The 24,446-nt window shown below is 43.1% G+C and overlaps 1 protein-coding gene across 5 annotated transcripts in view; it reads right to left on the bottom strand.

Annotated features, from left to right (window-relative positions):
- Window positions 1–24,446, bottom strand: part of NFATC1 (nuclear factor of activated T cells 1) — a 428,485-nt gene that overhangs the window by 237,465 nt on the left and 166,574 nt on the right. For all 5 annotated transcript variants that reach the window (XM_086965521.1, XM_086965517.1, XM_086965519.1 and 2 more), the window contains exons 5-6: window positions 23,242–23,414; window positions 13,521–13,661 (exon numbers count right to left, since the gene is read on the bottom strand). In XM_086965521.1, the coding sequence (XP_086821647.1) occupies window positions 13,521–13,661; window positions 23,242–23,414 (314 nt within the window). The remainder of the gene's footprint in view (window positions 1–13,520; window positions 13,662–23,241; window positions 23,415–24,446) is intronic.

The raw sequence follows: 24,446 nt of genomic DNA, 5'->3' as shown, positions 1-24,446 counted from the left end.
GTCCCCATGGAGAGGATTAACTGACGGCAACTCACACAGCGGACGAAGGCGTTGTTTCTTGTCCATGGCTACTGGAGCAACCCGCCTCTTCCAAGTGTCGGGCACGGTGAAAGTGCCCCACTGATTTAGGATGGAGCACAGGACATGTTTGAACGCGGTCCTTTTCACATTCATTCCAGTGAGAAAAGAGATGAACAGAACGAAACGGGTAAAATAATTTGCATCATTAAGACTGTATGGTCTTAAATAATATTGAAGGTGAGATTACGTATCATACTGCTCATAATACTATGGAAGCGCCAACTATGAATGTAGAATTACTCATTGGTTGAGTATCGATTGTTATTGAATTATTCTGTGCTTTTAGGTGTTGTTACTTAATGGGATCAATATTGTGAGGTCAAAAACACTGCATCTGATGAGCAAGTTAAGGTTTGCAGGTCTGTTGTGCGAGGTACAGATTGCAGCCTTAACCATACAATGAAAATGTCAGTGTTTTTTGTTTTTAATTTGCAACTATACCGCTACTTACATTTTTCAAATGTAATTTCTAAGGTTTTTTTTTTTTTATCTGTTGAACCACGACTATCCGATGACTTCATTTTAACCTTCATTTTTTGTCTTTTTTTCTATGATATATTTTTTTTGGGGGGGTGGGTCTTTGATCAAAAAATACAAGTGCAACAATTCCCTGTATCCAATTAACCATGGGCACCCAACCTTCAGTATCCAAACCGGAATACTTTTTAATGCTAATTTCTTGATAATTAATGAAAAAATTTACACCAAACCAAACAAAGCCCGGACCTTAAGTTAAGGGCTACTTACATGCAAATTTAGCTGTAACCGTTTTTTCTGTATAGAAGAGCAAACATTCTAATGGCAAATAAAATGGAAATCTCACTATTGGGACCCCCTTTTTCTGACCCCCCACTTGATGGATCTGCATGAAAATTGCCATGAAGAACTCAAAACCGATGCCCTTTTTTTCGGAAAAAGTTTTGCAGGTCATGGTTAAGCTCAAGGTTAACTGTGGTTAGGAAACATGACTAACAAGATCTGGCGCCTAGAGGGGGTCATGATGTTGGCTCTCTCCCTCAATAATGATACTAGCTTTATGTACTCTGTGCATTTGCATATATGTTTTATGCCAAGGCATATTTTCTCGTGCTCTTGTATAACAAAAGTTTTTAATCAAAACCGGGGTACAGTCACATTAAAGAAACCAACTGATTATTAGGAGAGTTGTTTACTTATGCACGTATGTATATATGCCCCAAAGTGATTTTTGTGGGTTTTTTTTAGGGTATTTTAACTTTATACCTTCAGTCCCTAACTTAACCAGACGCCTAGATCAGCCCTGGGGAGGGGGGGTGGGGGTTATACCTGAATAACAGGTGAGGTTACCTGAAAACAGGTACAGTGCTATACTCTTTCCCCCAGCACAGTTCTTTAGTACCAGTTACAGCAATGTTAAAATATGGCGTTACTAAATATCCACAGTGCAGCCATGTTACTGCCTATATTTCTCACACCGTTTAGTGGCGCTGATTGAAATTGGGTGCTATGTCAGGCATAGAGTACTGTTCACATTTGCTGTGTGTATTTGTGGCTTACCAGACAACTTTCCAGACTTCCTGTATCAAGTACTCTCCCCTTCCACCAAGTATACCGAGACAGACCTTAGTAATTAACCTGACCAGTGGTGAAACATTATGAGGAAAATCACTTGCCAGATGTTGTTTAGTCATTTCACGTTCTTCTGTAGTATTCCTTTTTACAGGCCCTTTGACAATCTCGCCTCTACTACTTGAGGCTGCAATGACCTACCAACAAAAACAGTTGAACATGCACTCTGTTTCTGAAATGCATTCCTAAAAATGACTGAATAGTAGTTAGGTAATGTAGCAGACACAAGAGCAAATTTGCATGCATTTTATATTATTGTGACGCAAAGTATTGTGCGCCCAGTGTAGTCTGGGACTATAAGGTGGAATACAAAAAAAAGTCACGGTTACGCCTGTTCTAGGGCGAGTGCAGCAGTGAATGGTGGGCCTGCGATTTTGAAGGTGGGGGCAACATTTGGGTGCACTGTCTGCCTGGCTTTCACTAGATTCATGCTTCCCCATCCAAAATGTGCTCTGGAAGCGATGCACTAACTGTACGTCATTTCCTAAGTGGCCCACGATTACTGCACCACAAGAGAGCTTGTTTGTCCTTGTGCAGCACAGGTCAGAGGTAAGAACGTAGGGGCCGAGGTCTAAGCCCCATTTGAAAAGACCGCATCACTGTGCAAATGAGGACATGCTTCCTTGACGATCAGTATTATAGATAAGGCTCCCTGTTTTCCGTTTTTACTGATTTTTACAGATAAATACAGACAGAAAACATTCATTTTCTTGTCTTTACTTATTTTTAAATGTGGATAAAAACAGAAATTGGGTTGCTTTTTGAGTAATTCTAAATACTGTCTGCCAAGACTGCCAGGCCAATAGATGTGTGGATTGATAGATAAGGGTGTTAAAAAGAAAGGAATTTTAGTAAAGAGGCTTCAACAGCAGTAGATTTGCACAAGGTTGATGCTGAAATTTGCATATTTTCATATAGGTGCACTGATATATCTTCTGCGGGTGTTCACAGCACTGAAACCTGGCACACCTTCAAGCATGAATGCATATTCATTGGTTAAATAAATGTGGAATTTCAGCTTAATTTTTGCACAAAACCCCAAATAAATATGGATCACTACAGATAAAAATACCAAAAAATAAATATGGATAAATACAGACGGAAATGGCAAAAAAATAAATACCATTAAACAGGGAGCCCTAATTATAGAAGGAGCTGTGCAACACAGAAGTACCTGGAGGATACACAAAAACACAAGTGTAAACTCTTGTCGCAGCTTGCCGACTGCTATCCCTCTCCCCGGGCACTTCCGGTAATCCCACCTCAATATCATGCAGTGTGGACTAAAGCAACCAGGAATACAAAGTGTCACATGCACTCCATATCATGCGAAATTTAAGGAGAGTTCAGCTGACCAATCGTAGTATATGCTTCAACTTACAGGAAATATTAGCGGGTTGATAACCATGTAGGAACAAGGCACTTCAGGGACAACATCTGCAAGGCTGAGTGTGCAGGACAGCTGATGAGGAATGATCTACTTGTTCAAGAATTTCACCAGCAGGTTTGTTTAGAACCTTCGTTTCACCCTTCTCTGCCTGTGCACGCGTTCTCTCCACCAAGTACTATGTGCCTGTGCAGTGAGATCTCCCCCTACATCTTCACACTATGCACGTCCCCCTAATGACGTATCGTGCGCACTGAGGAATAACACGACCTACCCCCTGCCCTCTTAAACTTACACCTCTCAATGTAAATAAGCTCCTCGCCCGCCCCGCACAAGCAGAGACACGAGTCCTGGGAGCCCAGCAGCGGAGGGGTTAACGAGTCACCCCCGTCAAGCCTCGCGCAGGAATGAATGAGCTGCCGTCCGCCCCGGCCCTGCTGCGCAGAAGACAGTTCAAGGGTCAAATGCTTTCCCACAAGCAGCTGTGGAATGTGAGGCTCGTGCCAGTGCCAGGGAAACCCTTTCCAAAACAAGAAAAGCCCTTCCTGTCGTGCTGCAGCAGATAGAGCGTGGAGAGAGAGAGAGAGAGGGAGAGAGGGAGAGAGGGGGAGAGAGGGAGAGAGGGGGAGAGAGGGAGAGGGAGAGAGAGAGGGAATAAGGGATAGAGGGAGAGAGAGGGAGCGGGAGAGAGGGAGAGATAGGGGGAGACAGAGAGGAAGAGAGCAGGGGGAGAGAAAGAAGGGCGGAAGGAGGGAAGAGCCAAGGAGGTAAGAGGAAGTGACGAGGGAAGGGTGGAGAAGTGAGGCCCAGTGAGTGCCTGCGACTGGCAGCGATGGGGGGCAGAACCGAACAGGCACCTTAATCTAATATCAATACGACTGGTCACAAGAGGAATAAAACATGCCCTGCGATAATGAATTCTGGATTAGAGGGCTAGAACTCACTGCTTAATTTGAGACGGCGGTTGCTGGGATGGGTCCACAGGCACTCATTTTTGGGTTCTGGCACTTATTTTACCTCACCAGACCTTAAGCCAGAGCAAGAGAGAGAAAAACACCAAAGAGGGAAAAAAGGAGGAAGAGAAAGGCAGAAAAAACGTGGTAAAGGGAGAAAGCAAGACCCTGATACTGCGAGTTAAGCCATCAAATAATATCCGGTGGGGGATGAAAGAGACATTAGGTGGAATCAAGACTATGCAACCTTAAGGCCTGATTGCAATTTTTATTTATCTTTTGATTTTTTAGAGTTTTATATACCGCAAACTAGACCCGAAGATATCAGGTATTAGAGCGCTTTACATGAGCACAAGCGATCTTGGCGGATGGGTTACTCCGTCACAATGGTGATGGATATCCCAACCGCTAAAATATAAATTCCATTATATCCCATTATTATTATTATTACCTTTATTGAGCGCACAGCTACCCGGAGGTTTCCCGGCGCTTGCCTTGGGAACCCGTCCTGGCTTTTCCCTGTGAGATAGCCCCTACAGGGCATCCCCAAGGTGAAAGCCAGGCATCCCGCCGTAGGGGGGCCGTTGTGGAGATTAAGCAAGCTTAATGCCAGGAGTTGCAGAGTGAGAACCCATGATTAGAGCAGGCATCGAAGCGAGAATTATCGAGTCCGTGGACATTTGAGCTCAAGACCCTGCCGCGTCGGGAATTGAACCCTGGTCCCGGGTCTGACCTTAGCTTCCGGGTCTACCTGCTCTACACCGTGAGCCACACTTCTCCACCCCAATCCCATGGGATTTATATTTTGGCGGGCCGGACATCCCTCACCGTTGTCACGGAGTAACCTATCCACCAGCATCGTAATAAGGCCCTGTTCAGTATGTCGAAACTTAATAGCACCAGCCGCAGACTTATGAGCAAACATTTTACACCTATTTTTTTTCCAAATGTAAAAGTGGCTAGAATAAATATAAAATATCATACATCACTGGATGCCGCAACCGTATAAGACAGCTAGCTGACTCTGCTCATATTACACACAGACAGTCACAGACAGAAATACACGGATATATATTTAGATGAAAAGAGAGTGATGAGAGTGATTAAGGGAAAGGCATGCATGTATATATAGTGAAAGAACATGCTAATCCACTGAGGAGTTTTATGCTATGACATAGCGGCGCAACGTCATGCCAGAATAGAGTCCGTGACCACCAGATGAGTGCCTTCATGGGTTTAAAGAAGGCTCAGTCACTGGGATGCCTTGTTTCCAGATTGTGGCTTTCCTGACACACACCACTGTAATCCAGAACTTTAGGGGAAGTCCTTTAACGTAAGTGAACAAAGAGTTCATCTCCCCAATTGCAATAGGCTGTGTAAATAATTCCTGGGGCTATGGAGTCCACTATACCATGAAAGAATCTGGTAACCCTATCTTTAGAAGGTTGGGAACTCTGGGGTAATTTATCAGCCTCCTTATGTGTATGATTGGGGGTACTTTATTCCTTATAATACACTAAATCCAGCCCCTCCCGTTAGACTTACCCAAATACAAAATATATCTATAAACAGTGGTGTACTGCAGGGGTGAGGATGTATGTTCTGTGCTGCAACTCGATTTGAGTGAGTCAGTCTAAGAGAGAAACACATTAGGTTTTCAAAGAGTAAACGTTTGACTTTCTTATTTCTAGAACGTTTGACTTTATTATCTCTAGAAGGACTGAAGTCTCGATTATATATGAGAGGAATAAAAAGAGGCAGAAAACTAAACAAAAAGGCAGAGGAGGAGGAGATGGAGAACAGTGTGGAGCGTGAGTTTTTCCATATAAAAGAGATGAGTGATTTCAAAGGAAAGCGAATATAAGGAATATGTTGCTGTCTTGCACCTGAACACCGATAGATAACGGGAAGCTATAAATCCAACAACGCTAATCATCTTAAAACTAAAAATAAGAAAAAAATACCTAAGATTGCTTTTCAGCCATATTAAATCTTCTTTTTAAGTTCCTTACATATTTTGCCTTCTATCTAATCTGAAACTGACAACACGTGTTGAATCTCAGGAATCATGTCTAAAGAATGTCTAATGCATTTGAAGAACTGATGATGGGGTACATATCAATGGTCGAATGCTGTGAATGTTACCACTCGTGTTACAGGACTCCACTGCCTTTCTACTAGGTGGCGCTATACAAATACCTCATACATGCATACAAGTTAAGAGCAATATAACATTACGTTTGGAAGGATTTGGTAACATTTCACCGTTGGACAAACACCAACACTCTCTCAATACCGGTGTTTGCCCCACAGTGACTGAATTGTTTTTATTTTATAGAGTAGCCCCGGTTGCCCTCCCCAACCTGCCCACAGGCATTTTGCCACCTAAAATTGCAGCACAGTTTAATTAAGACCTACAGTGCAGGCAGCAACAACCGTGCATCTGCATAATAAACGCGGTGAAAAGTCTGTATGAAGGGCCAGATGTACGACCATTGATTTCTTGTGACTCGCAAAATAAAATGTACTAATGTTTCTGGGACACATTTAGCCATCCCCAAATGGGTCACAAATGGACCTGCCTCATCAATCTTCGTGAGGCAGGTCGCAATTTGCAACTTATTGGGAAACGCTACAATCACAGGGATGGTGGCCTGCAGGGGTCAGCAGACCACCATGTCTGTGCAGGCCACCATCCCTGTGATTGCTTTTTAAATAAAGCATTTTTTTGTAAGGCAGCCCCTTTTCCTTAAAGGAAAATGGGCTGCATTACAAAAATAAAAAATAAAAGTTGTTTTTTTAATTTTTTAAGAGAAGACAATGGTCAGTGGGACCACTGCCTGCTCTTAAAAAATATTTTCACCCACATTCACAAAGGAGAAGGCCTTCCCATATGCGAATGGGTTACCACCTCCTCTACGGAGTCGGTAAATCATGAATGTTTGGAGACCGCATTCTGGTCGCAAAACATTTATACATACCAGTGCTGTTCATTATTAGGAAGAAACACCCTAAACACGCCCCTTCCTAATACCGGATCGCAAAAGTAAAATGTGTAGCATTTTCCCTTTTATACATGGCAAAAAGCATTTTACCAGTTGCAGACAGGTCAAATGCTTCATACATCTGGCTCAAAGTTTGGAAGCACATAATAAGGATGAGCAGGTTAACCTGTATACATTTGAAAGACGATTAAGGAACTTAAATTGTTTCATCTTGCCTTAAAAAGATTAGTTTAGTTGGGTCTGAACCTTAGGGGCCCCATCAGAAAGGAATAGAAAATGTGTTTCCGTGGATTTACTGCTGTTTACTGTGACATCTTCATGGATGCTCATAAGCAACTGCACATAGGTGGATATTTTCGAAAGAGAAAATAGAATATGTAAGTGAATGTGCACTTCAAAATATATGTTTGTTACTCAACAGGCAAACATTTTCCCCTTGGAGAAACCCCCTTCCTAACATCAGCTGAAACTATTTTGACGATGTTCCCTCCCTTCTCATACGCTGGATCAGATTCACAACTCCCCTTGATATGGCTGAATGTTAAACCGTTTTCAAGATGAGAAACTATCTGCAAAAATGTTGTGAATACCCACAAAACTGCACATTCATCAGCTGTTACAGATGACACCATCACTTCCCTTAGTAGATTCACCCACAGGTAAAATAAATTATGGGTGTAATTTTACTTGCGAGTAAATCAATTCATGAGCATAAATTCACATCTTTATCAACCACAAATCATAAATTACTCTTGTAAATTGCACTATTTGCATCTTACGAGCCCAAATAGCTTTGTGAAACAAGCCTTAGGCTTATGGAGAAACCAAGGAAATCCACTTAATACTGTGGTGCCGCAGATTAAGGATTTTCAAATGAATTCAGAAACAAAGGCAAAATAAGTGGTGTGTGTAACTTCTTGCTGTATGTTTGTGAAATGTGAAGAAGTCCATGAATTGTAGTACTTTGCTGGAAACCACACACTCCGGTAGCACTCGCACAGCAGGAACGACTGACTAGGCAACCTAGACATGTAAGCGTAAATTAAAGAAGCACGGAAAACACCACATGCCATACACCAGAAATCACCCCCAAACATGTGTGAGTGGTTTGGGGATATGTGATACCTAGGATGGATGGTAATACTCACCTCATCAGCAGAACCTAGTCACAGAGAGTGAAAATGTGGACAGCCATGCACTCGCCACTACTCACACTGCAGCATCCTGCTATGTATTTCCTCCTCCAAAAACCTTACTTAGTTTTGTTGCAGTTATTGATGGCTGCCTCCCAGGGCCACACCCTACATGGCCACAAATAGGGTGTTGTAACAGAATATTATTGGCAGAATATCGTATGACATAAATATTGTGTGCTAATTATCATTTACAAATATATTCTAACACTAGGTGCAGATTTTCTATTACAAAACTTCAACTGAGCAATATTTTTATAAACCACATATAGGATGCGAAGTTTATGCCAGACAATATATTTGTATACAGTATTCTGATGATATACAACCAATGACGGTTAGCACACTATGCTGTAGCCGCCTCCCCACCTAGCTCATACATGTCTGGGCTTCACAACATTCACCCTTAAATATTCTGTGGGCTAAGTCAGCCTGTGATTGCTGACCGCCACTGAACTACACCCAACAAACGTTGTCACCAGCAGACTCAAGGTAGTAATTTGCCTTCTACAATGATCTTTGTAAAAAACCAAGTGTCACAGGTTTGAAACTCAACATGGTGGACCAGTCTCTTATCCTTAAGTAGTTAACACATTAAGCAATATTGCATCGAGCTATGGCAATGTCAGGTACTCAAGGTACTTAATCTCTTGACTTTTAGGGTGATCTAAGACATAAGCTATTTTATAAGATTATTACCGTTATTATTATTACTACAACTGCTACTATTAATAATACCTTTTACTTCTATTTCCTTCTCCCATTCCCTGTAAGGTAATCTTTTCTTATTTGCTCAATCTTTCTCTCTTTCCGACATGTTATCCCTATATTCTCTTATTCTGCCTCTTTCTTTGCGTCTGACCCATATCCCTCTCCATGACGAACCCCCTATATACTTCTGTCTCTCATTTTTCACCTGTAGTCTCATTCGTCAACTATTGCTGCTTCTCACTCTTTCTTAATAGCTCTCTCTCTTCTCTCTGTCACTTCCGGTTTCTGATTTTTCACTTCCTGCCCTCTTCCTCTAAAGTTCGGTCTCCCCAGCCATCATTTTCCTACTCCTTGATTTTCTATCTCTACCTCTCTCTCTCGCTGTTCCTCACTTCAGTAATGCTTCGTCGCCATGACACATTATTTGTCAGTGTTGGCTCAGCTTGAACTCTGCGGCCTTTCCAACCTCCTCTACATCCAAAGATGGCAAGGCGCAAACAAACCTTTATGGAATCAGTTATTTTTCAGAGTATTGCCCGTAGGCCTAGCTTATTGTTGCACATAGCCTGGGCAGTGTATGAGGAAATGTGGTGTTTCTCCTTTTCAGCAACCCCCCATGTCGAGTCCGGTCTCGCCCTGCTTTCTGCACCGCCCTTCCTCGATCTGCAGACTGATCGCCGAACCTGTATTCTTCGATCGTCTTTGGATTCTGCACCGTCAGCAAATATTCAGTAGGGGCCTGAGCCCCGTCTTGTAATATGTCAGTGTTTGGGTTTCTCAGCGGGTGGTATATGCTGTTTATTTAAATTCTGTGGCAGATGTAGGCCGTGTTTTCTGGGTGTCTCCTGTTCCACTGGGAGCATGCATCCCCGCCTCTGGTGTGTGAAGGACTTTGATCGCCGGTGGATTTCCTCTCTCCTCTCTCTCTATGTCACTCTCACACATTCGTTTTCTCCTTCTCTCTAGTCCCTCTCTCTTTCAATCTGTCACTTTTCTCTTTCACCCAAGGCCCTTTTCCCTCTGTCTCCCCTCCCCTCCCCATCACTCTCTCTATTTCTCTTTATTTCCATCATTTATTCTCTCTAGTTGTCCCTCGCTGTCCCTCTTTCCATCTCGGTCACCTCCTTCTCCCTCCATCTCTTATTCTCTATTTCTCTCTCATCAAATCTCTCTCTGTCCATTCCATTCCATTCAGTGCCATGCAGTGCTTGAAATAGAAAAATAAAAGTGCAGGTACTCTGTACCAGAGTACCTGCTTGTTTCTGAGGAGTGCTGGTACACTACAATTAAAGGTATTGCATTTCTCTTGAGAAGGGCCGGTACTCTCCTCCTCAAAATAAAAAAGTGCTGGTACTCTGTACAGGATAGTACCAGCCCATTTAAAGCACTAGTGCCACGGCAACAAACAGCTTCTTCATTTTCTCAAACTTGATTTTTACCAGAGCTCTTCTTTTGGTTCACAGTGGCGGCTCCTCCGCTAAGGCGGAGAATCGTCGCCCCACTTCTCACTTAGTGAGCAATTAAAAACGGAAAAAGAAAATGATAATTTTATTTTCATTTGATTTCAACGTACTGGCTCAGTTGTTTGGGGGCAGGCCAAAATGTCCTGTGCACTTTGCATGTTCTTTACCCAGGTTGCATTACAGGCTGGGTAGAGAACATGCCCACGGTCCCATTCCCTGTCTGAGCACCGAACTACGGTGCTCAGACCAATCACAAAGCTGCATTACAGCGTTGTGATTGGCTCAGGGGAGCCTGGGTGCTTCCTGCTTCCACAGAAGCCAGGAAGGGGACAGCGAGGACCGAAGGAAGGCGGCGGCTGCCAGCCGCATGCAGGTGTTTTTCTAAATTTGTTTATTTTTAATTCCCCCCAAACCCACCCCCAATCCCCTCCCCCCTATGTGTTCGGTAGTAGTTGCTACTGTAGTACACCTGGTTTGCACCCATGTGGAATTCAATGACAGCAGATTTTCAGTTGATAGTCTCAACCATTTCTTTTACTGAAAATGAGACAAATTATAACTTTAGCCAATAAACCTGTTCGAAATTCTAGCTGTTTACTCACTTGCTATACTACAGAAACTCACTTATCATCCGTCCTAACTCCACAATAACTCCCTTTCTGTCACTTCTAAACTACAAAGTTTCCGACGGAATTTTGAATTTATGCAGAAATAAAACTTTGTTTCAGAACACGAAAATAATAACAACGTAACCCGTGTCACATGGTTATTATGTAAAGATGTAAATAAGCCGGCAAGTGGTCTGGGTTACTTCGGTCTCACGACTGACATCGGCTGTGAACTGCAAGTAATGACCTCATATCTCAGGCAGGCCAGTCTTCCTTCTGAGGGGCAGTACTGACTGCCATTAAATTGGGAAGTACTAACACTTTTTATTTACAGCGCCCAGAAACAGCAGAAGAGCGCTCTGAAGCGTTATATTGAATTAAAGTAATTAATATTCAAAACCTCGCCTATGTTAGGGTTGCATATACGGCCTTCCAATTAGCGTAACTCTGTTTTTTCACTAGGCTCTCTTCTGTGGTACACTACAATAGAATATAATGTGAATGGGTTTTATGATAGTAGATATTTCTATTTTGATGTGTGCTCTGTTACCATTGTGCCAGATGTGTGCTTTGTTACCATAGTGCCAATCAGATGTTTATCTTTATAATGCAACGAAAATAAAATGCATTTAAATCAACATATATTGAAAGTAGTAATACAGGTTTTACACCTCACATGCAAAGGGAACGCAGCCATTCAACAAATGTCAGTGGTTACAATGCACCAAAACAGCATTTCCTCAATCATTTTTGTGCCAGCAGTGAGACGAAAATACAGAGCGATATTTTACTAAGTGAGATGCAAGAACATTTTTTCCCATTAGTGCAAGTTTTCAGAGCAGGGTTTTTACTGATTAATTTAACTACACTAAGATGTGATTTGCAGCTATTAATGGGCAACCTGGCTTTAACAGAGTGCTTTGAGTGGGTGATGGGCTCAGGTTGCGCACACCTGTTTTAAGCAGTCCTACATTGCTGCTAATGGCCCCCACCATGTTTTCTTGCTAACAGTTTCATAATGCAATGTAAGCGTCTGAACGTCCAAGTCTCACATTAATTTCATTAGTAAGTCTGGACACAAAGAATGTAATACGCCCAAAAACAAAGATGCAAACATAATAGAAATATTTTAAAGGTAAGTACAACATTTATGTGGTCTCAAAACTAAAAATAACATCTATAGGAAGTTGAAGGATCAGGAGGATTTAAGTTAAGACAAGTAATACTTGATCTCAGAGGCATCCATGAAACACAAAGATATGTTAACATGGTCACATAGCATTTTATGTTTTTTTGTCTTTACTTAACCATTTCGAAATAAATTGCTTTATTTGATACTAAATCAAATAAGGTCCGCGCGTTAGGATGTGTGAGGTGGGCCTACGCCCAGGGTGCCGTCCATTAGAGGGGCGCAGGAAATGCATGCAGCAGTCTTCTTCTGACGCAGCTCCAAAGAAAAGTGTCTTTATCTTAGGGAAACTATCTTCCCAGAGGGTGATTATTCACGGAGGTAATACATATAATCTCGATGTAGGTGGATCTATATTCCATACCCTAAGACTGTCTGCTAACTCTCATGGTGATCACTGCATATCTTCCTCTATTATTTACGTATTGTGGTATTTTTTCTTTCTATCCCTTGCAAGGACAAGGTAACAATTTAATGACTGTATATTGGAATATTGGAACTAAATAAAAACAAAACAAATATTTCTGCAGGCTGCTGGTGCCCGTGTCTGCCTTTTGACTGCTTTTCTTCTCATGGCTTTCCTTCCTCTTGCCCCCTCACATTTCCCCTGCCCCTCACATTTTACACTAAGACAGTGAAAGAGGGCAAATGGGAAGACGGCAAATTTGATTTTGCCGAGGGAATGCTATGAGCAAAGGCCTGCTTGCATCCAATCATATGTTTGCACCCAGCATTTCATTTTTATATCAGTTGTTAATAGCATGTAAAATTATGCAACTGATTACATGATAACTGTATTTTATTTCATTGCTTTCAAACCCAGTAAGTGATGAGAATGGTATCATGGCTATTAATGATCAGTCTTAACTCATAGCTTGGATGCCATTTGCATTGCTTGACACTTCTGGAATCCGCAAAGAAACAAATAAAATAAAGTAAAAGAAAAGCTGTAAGGGTATAAAACTCTTAAAATGATAAATAATCCCAAAAATGGAGGCAATTATTTAAAACGTAGATATTATTTCTTAAAATATTACTCAGCCAAATCTAAGTTTTATTTTTAGAATGTGTTTGTAAATATCCAGTAATCAGATATAAACTAATGTTGTGTTTCATACAACAAATATAAATATTGATCCCTATTTATCAAGAAAACATTTATGCATGTTTGTATCATTTTGTTATATATGCAAAGATAGAAATAAATATATTGATACAGCGGAACAAAGGGTAACGTTTTGTCTAGATGGCAAAATAATTCACTCATTTGTATCAATGTTTCGCTATGGTGGAAGTCAAATTAGAATTGATTACGTGCATACCTGGTGCTTTCTCCACAAACACAACTTTGGAGTCTTGCAGAAAGTTATGGCCAGATAGTATCATTTTCTTCCCGCCAACCACTGGAAAACTATCTATACTTTGCTTCTCTACTAAGGGTAGTTCCTGGGCAGATCTTTGAGCTAAAGAAAGAAGAAGAAAAACATTCATTTTTAGGTTTGATGTTAGCCATGACCTTTTGTTTTTCAAAGAAATCCATACATATTATATATACATATACTTATACATATACATATGTGTATACAGGTGTCTCCAACCTTTTCACTAATGAGAGCTACTTATGTTGAGTGAAAATTATCCAGAGCTATTTATACTAAAATTGTTAGTGTTGTAATATTGTCCACATCGGACAAGATTAGCGGCTATCCTAGGAACATTACCAGTAGCGCACCTCACTTCATCAGGACTTGCTCACTTTTCCTCTGGATTCAAGCTAGCCTGGCTGATGAGGGCTGTTAGCCCGAAACCTGTCCCAGGATGCTTGTTTACGGACCAAGGAAGGCATGGCTTGGCGTTCGGTCTGGACTGTTCCCATGAGGCACAGGGCCAAGTCTGATTTGCATATAGCTGTGCCTGAACCGGGGTGACAAAGTGAGCTAAAGAACGATGATGGATTCAACCCAGATCTGTGACTGGGGGTGAATGTCTGAAAAGTTTCAGCGCTCCGTCCATCATCTCCTTGTATTTGCATCAAGAAGCATTGCTAGCAGAAATGTAAAAAAAGGTTTTGTCGATATGGAATTCTCTACATGGGAACGCACAACAGCCATAACTGCAATGTCCCTGTCAGCAAGGTAATAAGTTAGTCATTAGTAATACATTTCCTCAACCCTGCATGATTTATCACTGAAATATCACCCTTAAACATATTTTGGAAATCCAACATTTGTCTAACAACATCAGCTTCTTAGTTCTGAAAATGGGCACATTTGCATCTCAGTTTTGGTATACATCTAATAATTCAACCAAACAAAAGATTCTACTTTTGTAGGCTGGGGTGTACTCTGGTGAACGACTGATAAGCATATGGAGGGATATCAGAAGCTTCCGAGCAACTCGTTGGAGAAGCCTGGTACAGAGGGACTTTCATTCGGCCCTCTTCATCTCTTTGTCTATTGAAGTGCCCTTCACATTTTGCTTCTTCACAAGGACAGCATTCAGGGAACCGGGGTACTGCTTGCACTATTTACCTTCAGATGAACCTCACCCCCCAAGTGAGTATTAATGGCCTAGGCCGCTCCATTAGACCGTAGGAGAGCTGCACCCCCCTGCCACCACCAGCAAATAAAACAATAATAAAACGGGGTATAAACCTGTTTTATTATAGTTTTATTTTAATCCCCTGGACCCCCCAGAACTCTGATGAGTCTTGGGGGTGGGTCTAGGGGATGACACTGCTCGTGGGGGATTGGTGGGCACTCCCTTCACTCGTCATGCTCAGTAAAGCTCTCTCTAGTCCCAGCTGCATTACTGGGGCTGGAGAGAGCAGGCATAGGCTCCCAGTCTGCCTGGGAGTGCAAGTTGCCGGAGCTCAGTCCAATCCGACGCTGCTTTCATGCAGTATCAGGACTGGCCACAGTGCCGTCTGGAAGCTTGTGCCCAGAGGAAAAGCGGAAGAGCGCGATGCGGCAGGCAGAGTTGTTCAGGTAAGTTTTTATTTATTTTGTCCCCCCCCTCCTCAATCCCAATCCCTCTCCCCACCTCCCTCCTCCTTCCTCCGGCCCGGCCTGCCCAGGCACTGATACAAGGGTTAATTTTCACACTTTTCTGCTTTCTCTATTGCCATTGCGTTCACTTTGGGTTAAACACAAACAGTGCTCGACCGGGAAGGTGCAAATGTGGTTAAAAAACGAACTGTGGGTGCTGTTGCAGTCCCTCAGTGGGTCAGTAGCCCAACATAGGAATAAAGTCATACAAAAATGTGATAGGAGACACACCACTTTGATTTCTGTATTCAAAAAAAGATTGTGTCCTTTTAAAACTGTCTTGGTCTGGTTAAAGTATGGCTGTTATTGACTGTTGCCTGCAGCTCACATCCTGCCGCGCCTCACTCATCTGTCCTCAACCATTATGGAAGCACATTATCAGAAAGCAGAACCATAACACATCCTTTCTTATGGGACAGGTTGGCTTTAGGTTTGTACTTGAGAGAATATCCCTTGTACTTCAACATTTATTTCACAACTTTCAATCTAAGTGCCCAGACTTAAACCCACATGACGGCTATCATGGAAGCCCTCCTTCCTGGGTCAAACTAACTTTAGAAGTAAGCATAATATAAACCTATTGCAAAGCGTTTCCCAATCCCTTATGCAGAAAGCAGTGCATTTACAACAATTCAAGTAAATACCGACACCTCAACTGTGGGCAGCAGTCAAACCAAAGATGCCTACATGAGTCATGTAAATGCAGGTTTGGATGGCATTCAGGGAGGATTTGGGAGCTATTTAGAAGCCTAATTCCATCAGTTTCATTTTCTCAACGTTGTAATTTACTGCACGGTTCAATAAGTGATCTGACCAAATGACACATGGGTAAGCCCAACTAGTATTAGTTAGAATAAACTTCTTCTAAGTAGTGTATTATAAGGATGTAAATCCTTCTGAGATATTCCACTGACATCAGTAACCTCAAGGCCACAGGAATGTTGGCCCCAGTGCATAGACAACTTTCCTCTTATTTATCTTAAGCTTCTTCTTCCCCACACTTGGCCTACTGCCCGTGTGGGAAATACATATTGTTCTTAGTTGAAGACGGCTGGAAGTCCCTTGGGTCATGAATGATGTCATTGAGGCTATTCTCGCATCTAAAATGTCAGTTGTCTTTCTAGAACCTCAATTTTCACCACAAATTTGAGCATCTCACAATATACCGCAGCAAATTAGGTCTAGGATTTCCTCTGTTCTTACGCATAAGCAGTTTACCCAGGAAGAAAACACAAATTTCCATTGAAGCCAGCCGTTGAAGAGGAGGATTCATGAGTCACTCTGGAAGGCGGGATGTATGTGTTCTCTGTCAACCACAAATCAACAACTTGGTGCAAATGTTGATTTTATCCACCCATAAACAAAACATACTTTGCAAATATAACAATATTGCAAGTCACTATAGCTGCCCTACAGACGTCTCCTCTCTACCATGAGGGCAGCGGGCTCCTATCAACATTTGGTTGTCAACCCACTTGCCTTGGGGTGATGTGTTTCCTATGCACATTAGACTTTGTGGGTCAGTGTCAGTCTAGACCAGCTGGATTTGTGAGTTCCCTACTTTTCGTTGCACTGGATATGGCGCTATGCAATGAGCAAAGTCAGCTGCTCTGTTTTCTTATCTCTTTCTCTCTCTCTGTTATTCTCCTTTTATTTTTCTCTCTGTCCCTCGTTTCCTTTTAGTTATGCGTATTTCCCCTCTATTTCTGTCACTTCCTCTACCTTTATCACTCTCCAGTTCAGTCTCCCTTTTAATCTTTCTGTCTCTCTTCATGTCCCTCTTCCTTTCCCTCACTCCGCCTCCCTCTGCCTCTCTCACTCTTCAGGTTTCTCTTTTACTAGTTTTCTCTCTATACCCTGTAATTGACGTCTTTGTTGACGTCTATTCAACAATTTCTGGGTGGTGGTTTTTGTCAGCCTGGTGTGCGTTGCTTTTTTTTTGCTCTACTGTCTTTTTTTAAATCTGTCACTCTCTTCCTGCCTCACGTTCTTTATTTCGATCTCCCTCTCTTTATTTCTCCTTTCTGTCACACTCTCTGTTTCTCTCGCTGTCTTGCTCTATCTCGCTAACTCTCTGTCCTTTTTAGGTCTCGCCTAGCTATTGCGTAAGCGATGCTCTGCGAGATATTTAGTGGGGCTTCTGAAAGTGCTCCCAAAGTCTGTAGGCGGATCGGATACAGTGCATGTGCGGCGGGCGCGTGCACCATTTGTCAGCCAGCAGCCTTTGGGAGCACTTTCGCGGCCGCTTTGATGTGCTCAGTGAGCCGCGCGGCTACTGAGAACATCAAAGCGGCAGCGAAAGTGATCACACACTCTGTACTGCTTCCTTCCCAAGTGTTCCTTCCCACTACTCGTTTTATAAGCTCCCTTAATGTTGTCGGACATCTGGAGAAACTCTGATTATCGCCAGTGAAAAATAAATACATCGATTACAAATGGCATGCATGAAAACAGTTTTTGAAAAGCGCTGTTGTCTTTTTTGTGCAGTTCAGTACTTCCATATTATCCAGTCTACGCAGCAGTGGCGTAACACAAGCCCCCCTCCCCCCGCTTTCCCCCCTCAGCAGCCCACGCGGTCCGGGGGGGCCCTCAAAGCTCCAGCGGGCACCCTCAGCACATTACTCTGGCCAGCGAGCTCCCATTTATTTTTTCCACTTGTGAGAGGTTCAAATGTCTGTCCAAATCCTCTCTGCATGAGGGGTTTATATCAGCCTGGAATTATGATTGTTTTCCCGCTCCTTTTTACTTCTTTTGCCATCATAGATCTTAATTCTTAAAGAGACCACGTAGGCTTCTTTAGGTTTTTTCAGTCCTGCATCTCTTGCATGAGGAGGAGATTTTAGCATCACTTTAGTGTTACAATGGTCCTTGTGAGTACTGTGTCCCACTGAGGAGTGTGCCGTATCGAAAAGATTTCCTAGTGTTTTCTGTGATGTGAAGGAAGTGCGCCTGTGAATTCTGTAAGGTATATTTTGATGTTAAGTCTGTTCTGTGTTCTACATTTTTCGTCTTTGCTTTTGGATGCCAGCTTTATACACGACCGCACTATGTTTTCTGAACACCTACTACATACATGTTCAGTCTTTTTACTCTGATTTGCTGAGTTAGAGAAGTTATATTTAATAAAGAGGATTTAGGATGATTCTCCATTTCTTTCCTAAGAACGTGCATTAGATTAATGTCATTTTAGTATAAATAAAGTGCCAACCGCAGATCGAAGAATAACATTGCACGGTCACGTAAAATTGTGTTAAGTTGACTTTACATTTTATGCTTCTTTAACTGTTGTTCTCCTCAGCAGTAGTAAAGGGGTCAACTCTGGGAGTATTACTTCACACACTGATAAATGTCTTTATGAACTGGTGACAAAGGAGGCGGTTCCTACAAGCACATCTTATTGAGTCTCTAGGTAAAATGTGTGGTGCAGGGAGAGCAGCAAGGGAAGGTGACTTCATCTGTGCCTTTCTGTTGACCCACTCTCTTCATCCTCCAATCTCCAGCCACATGGAGAAGAATCAGGACCAATGGCCGAGAACATAGGACATTGTCAGTCCATCTGTAGCCTCCAATGGATCAGTGTGGGGCAGAACAGTGGAGAAGATACCACAGCTGCCTCCTTTGTGGCAGTAAAGGGCAAAGGAGGGGAAGAAATTAGTTAATCATAAGAGTGACTGCTTGTAGCCTTAAAGATCTGATGGATCCTGCAGGAAAAGTTTTCAGAAATAACTAATTTACATTTTTGAAAGTTTCGAGACAATGTAGTAATTTTGAGAGAAACATTTCCAAAGACAATGATGTAATTTTAGCAACCATTCTGTGGTTTTTGGACCAAATTATATATATTTTCAAACAAAAGGTATTCTGTTTTGTGTCCAAACTAGGGACATTTTGGGGCAAACAACTCAACGAAGATAGGCGATATACCGACAACTGATCAATAAGAGCTTGGTGGCTTGCCACCCGGAAGCACCACCAGCTGATCCGCGACACCAAGAAAACTGCATTCAAGGACCGACTGGACAACAACGCACACAACTGCAAGGAACTCTTCAACATCGTGAAAGAGCTCTCCAACCCCAACGCTGGAAACAACGACATCACCCCATCGCAAGAACTCTGCAACTCCCTCGCCTCCTACTTCCACAACAAGATCGCGGACATACACAACAGCTTCAACACCCAACCGACGAACGCCACGTCCAACACGACCGAATCACCGCCCCCCACCACCACCCTCCGCGCCTGGACTCCTATCAGCACCGAAGACACCGTCCGCATGATGAACTCCATCCACTCCGGATCTCCGACCGACCCCTGCCCTCACCACGTCTTCAACAAGGCCGACGCTGTCATCGCACCCCACCTGCGTGACATCATCAACACCTCATTCGACACCGCCACCTTCCCTGAGAGCTGGAAGCACGCCGAACTCAGCGCTCTACTCAAGAAACCAACAGCGGACCCCACAGAACTCAAGAATTACCGCCCCATCTCGCTCCTCCCGTTTCCAGCCAAAGTCATCGAGAAGACCGTCAACAAGCAACTGGCCGCCTTCCTCGAGACGAACGGATCCCTCGACCCCTCACAGTCTGGCTTCCGAGCCAACCACAGCACCGAGACCGCCCTCATCGCTGCCACCGATGACATCCGAACCCTGATGGACAACGGAGAAACAGCGGCCCTCATCCTCCTAGACCTCTCCGCGGCCTTCGACACCGTCTGCCACCGCACCCTAGTGCAGCGCCTCTACAACGTCGGAATCCAGGAGAAGGCACTGGAATGGATCATCTCCTTCCTCGACGGAAGAACCCAGAGAGTCCGCCTACCACTGTACATATCAAAGGCCACCGAAGTCATCTGCGGCGTACCCCAAGGATCCTCGCTGAGCCCAACCCTCTTCAACGTCTACATGAGCCCCCTCGCGGCCATCGCACGCCAACACAACCTGAACGTAATCTCCTACGCCGACGATACCCAGCTGATCCTCTCCCTTAGCAACGACCCCGCCGCCGCCAGAGCCAACCTTCACGAAGGAATGAAAGAGGTAGCCGAGTGGATGTCGACCAGCCGCCTGAAGCTGAACTCGGACAAGACGGAAGTCCTCATCCTGGGATCCTCGCCCTCCGCCTGGGACGACTCCTGGTGGCCCCCCGCCCTGGGAACCGCACCCAAACCGACAGACCACGCACGCAACCTGGGCTTCATCCTGGACTCCTCCCTCTCCATGACCAAGCAAGTCAACGCCGTCTCCTCGTCGTGCTTCAACATCCTGCGCATGCTACGGAAAATCTTCCGGTGGATCCCCACCGAGACCAGGAAGACTGTCACCCAGGCCCTCGTCACCAGCCGACTGGACTACGGCAACGCCCTCTACGCCGGAACCACCACCAAGCTCCAGAAGAGACTCCAACATATCCAGAACGCCTCAGCCAGACTCATCCTCGACATCCCACGACACAGCCACATCTCCGGACACCTAAGAGACCTGCACTGGCTCCCGGTCAACAAGAGAATCACCTTCCGTCTCCTTACCCACGCACACAAAGCTCTCCACGATCAAGGCCCGAGCTACCTCAACAACCGCATCAACTTCTACGCTCCCAAACCACACCTCCGATCAGCCAGTCACGCCCTCGCCGCCGTCCCCCGCATCCGAAGAACGACAACAGGAGGAAGGTCCTTCTCCTACCTGGCCGCCAAGACCTGGAACTCCCTCCCTCCCGACCTGCGCCTGACCCAAGACCACCTCGCCTTCAGGAAGAAGCTCAAGACCAGGCTGTTCGGGCAGTAGCAGCACCCCCCCCCCCCCCCCCCCCAGCACCTTGAGACCCTCCGGGTAAGTGGAGCGCTCTATAAATGTCTGTGATTGATTGATTGATTGATTGGATTCTTTGGCTGTCTGAGAAATACTACTGAGATATGATAATATGCAGCACCGCCGAAGCCGCGAACAGTATAATGGCCTTTTTACAAATCAATGTCACTAATATGGTATCACTATTGCAGCTCCATGGTTAATATCCAGCATGCCTGCCCTGCTATATCCATTATCAAAGTGCTTAAAAATCAGCCAGTTGCTCATTTACCAACCTGAAATGTAACAGTTTGCCAACGTATTCCACTTTTCATCAGGGCACTAAGTTTTCAGAAGAGTTATTCAAGGGTGGGTTCTAAAAGCAGATCTTCTAATGCAGTCTCTGTTGGTGAAAGGTGTTAACTCAGGAGTGGCTCTTATGTCTTTTAAGGGTGCATGTACTTTTTTTATTTGGTGGTTAAACCTTTTCTCAGAAATTGTGGTAGAATACAATAATTTTCAGTCTTAAACAAGATACTCCTTTCTTTCAAAGGGCATGTTGACCGTTTTGTTCAGAAAATCTGTACTAACTTGGTTAAAATGTTGATTAAGCCAGTATAATCTCACATGATTTCTGGCATTTTGCATTATGCCACTACGCCACACCTTCTTATTGAAATTTTGCTTTGGCAAAAATACTATTACGGGAATTCAGGAACAACTTGAACTAACAGAACATAAGCAGACATAAGGAATTTTGCACTGTTTTTCTGTGCACAATGTAGCCTCACATTCAAAATAGATGCAAGAATGCATTTTCTATGAAAACATTGTGCAAAATGCCATATTTGTATTTTGCATAATAACACATAATTGTTTGGGCAGTTTGCATGATTTCCGAAAAGGAAATGACGCAACTTTCACCAAAGCCTAATTTATATCTAACATCACACAAAGGATTCATGTATTTCTACAAGTTCAAGGACACACTGCTGGATTGCCATCAAGTGATCCAGACAATTTTTAACTTTGGGTACTGTAATATGAAAGTTATTTGCATTTTATACAGCTACTGTTAATGTCTGCTGTATTCCTCAGATAATAGTTCATGTTTCACAAAATTTGATAATTAACTTTAAAAACGTAATAGGTTAAGGGTCTAAGCACCCAGTATACTATTTTGTTTACTCAATGAAACATATTTTTATTTATTACTGATATCTAGCTGCTTTCATTGTAGGCCATTTTAATGTAAGTTAAGGTAGCTCACTATAGTTTAAGATAAGATTACTTCCATGTAAATTAAGTTATTGTGATATAAACGAAGTCAATATATTTGTATTTTCACTAACATGATATTTGCACTACTTAATGTAAATTAGGATAACTTAATGGTCTGTTGTCAGTAGGCATTGAATTTCACTAAACAATTTACATTTGGGTAGATCTTTTGCTCATGTTTTCCGAATATCAGGAACGAATTGTAGATGCTGAGCGAGTCGAGCACTTCCTGCTACTTTTGACAAGAAGTGCTATGTAGAGAATTAAAATTCCGTGAGGCCAACTGAGCCTTTAATTCTTCTAGAGTCAATGAGGCGAGCACCATTAAATTGGGTGACAGCAACAACTGTCATTCAAACCACAGTAAAAAATGCAAAGATAGCGCTGCTACAAAAAATTATGTATTACTAGTTTTGGCCCCTTGTATGCCAAACTGTCTTTCACAACATATGGATTTAAAAAACATGGAATTTGAAAGAAAAGTTTTTTAGAGGTATACCTTTCTGGTATGATAATTCAGTTGTATTTGTCTCTTTGGATGCATCAGGCTTTAAGAATAGACAGTTCGATGAGTGGTCAAAACTTTCAATTGTTACCTACTTCGACACAGGAAATTGACTATAATTATACGGACAAACATTTAAAAAATGTCTGTCTGCCAATATCTGCTCATGTCTCTTTCAAATTGAGAAATTCTTCTATCCTACCTATTTTTCAGTAACTGTTTATGGGTAGGGCATGCCTCTACTCCTCACAGAAAAAATGTGACGCAAATAAGGACTGGGGAGATAATTAAGAAATGTTGTAGAAGAGATAGTCAAGGAGAAAATGAAACAGATATGAAGACATGGTTCACTATTCATGAATCAAAAAGTAACCTCCAGCAGTACCAGTCAAAACAAGGTGCATACGGCTACTTACAGCACTCAATTGGATTAGACGACACTTGCAGAGAGAGGGTCCTGCCATTGGGTTGTGGGATGTGGACACGGAACACCAGCCTCACCCGTGTATTCTTCCTTCCGATATCCGTCTCTCCTTTCCGTAACTCAATGTCGGAATTGCGAAGTTTCAGTATTCCGGCACAGTCAATGCTGCTCAGAAAAGACAAAAAGATGATGTTCTCATCATAGTTAAACACATAATCCATGGAGCGCTGACTAATACCACTTTAACCAAACCCCTGGCTTGCTAGTCCATTTGACCGTCAGGGACTATCGGTAAATGACAGGAAATGGTGAGATTTCATGGCCAAATCCAACTATGAAACATTAGCTTTGTTTGTCACACAGCATTAATTTCCCTCCAACCGTGGCCTATAGAAATTAAACGGTTGGCCTCCTCTGATTATGGAAAAGGATGCGACTACCCGGGGCGATGGGCAGCCATGCAAAACCTGCTCTACATTTCAGAGGCCATAGAGTATTTATTTTGGGATCCTCACTTGCTTGTGGTACCCGTTAAATGCCAGCGTGATGGGTCTCAGGGTAAGGCTGATGGAAATCAGCAAATATCTTTTTTGAATTTGCTTTACCCACTTCGATGCTGATGACGAGCTGAGCTCGTCATCAGGCTTACCTGTCGTGTGCTGATGACGAGCTGAGCTCGTCATGTAACGCGGTAAATTAAAAAATGCAGCACACAGCGGGAAAAGCCGCCGCAGCGATGCGGTTAAAAAGAGTACTATATACTTCCTGAGAGACATCCCGGTGCCATAAGGCCATTCAAGAGATGAAACTGACTAGATTACGTTATAGGGGTATGGAATGTATAGCTATTACACTGATGAGGTAACAGGCAGGTTGTAAAGATTATTTCTGCTAATATAATCACAAGCTTTTGATATGATGGTCACCTCCCAGAAGCCAGGGCTTCTGGTTTCGAAGGAAGACAGCCTCCTGCTCTGGAGAGTAAGTGCTTGGTTAAACCACATTAGCAAAATGTCACCCATTTCTCTGGGGGTGTGGGCAGTTTAGTACAACTGTTGCCATTTCTGCTTTCTTTTGCCAGCGCTGATATTTCTGTCTAAGTCGGAACTATTTTACCAGTTATACAGAAGTAAGAATTGATATAATTAAACTCAAAAACGGTACTCTTGCTTCTGAAAAGAAAATACAAAGCAGCAA

Source organism: Lissotriton vulgaris, chromosome 4_1 (genome assembly GCF_964263255.1).
Source record: "Lissotriton vulgaris chromosome 4_1, aLisVul1.2, whole genome shotgun sequence".
NCBI lineage: Eukaryota > Metazoa > Chordata > Amphibia > Caudata > Salamandridae > Lissotriton > Lissotriton vulgaris.
The sequence above is the reverse complement of the archived record's forward strand: the minus strand, read 5'-3'. Positions and strand labels throughout refer to the sequence as shown.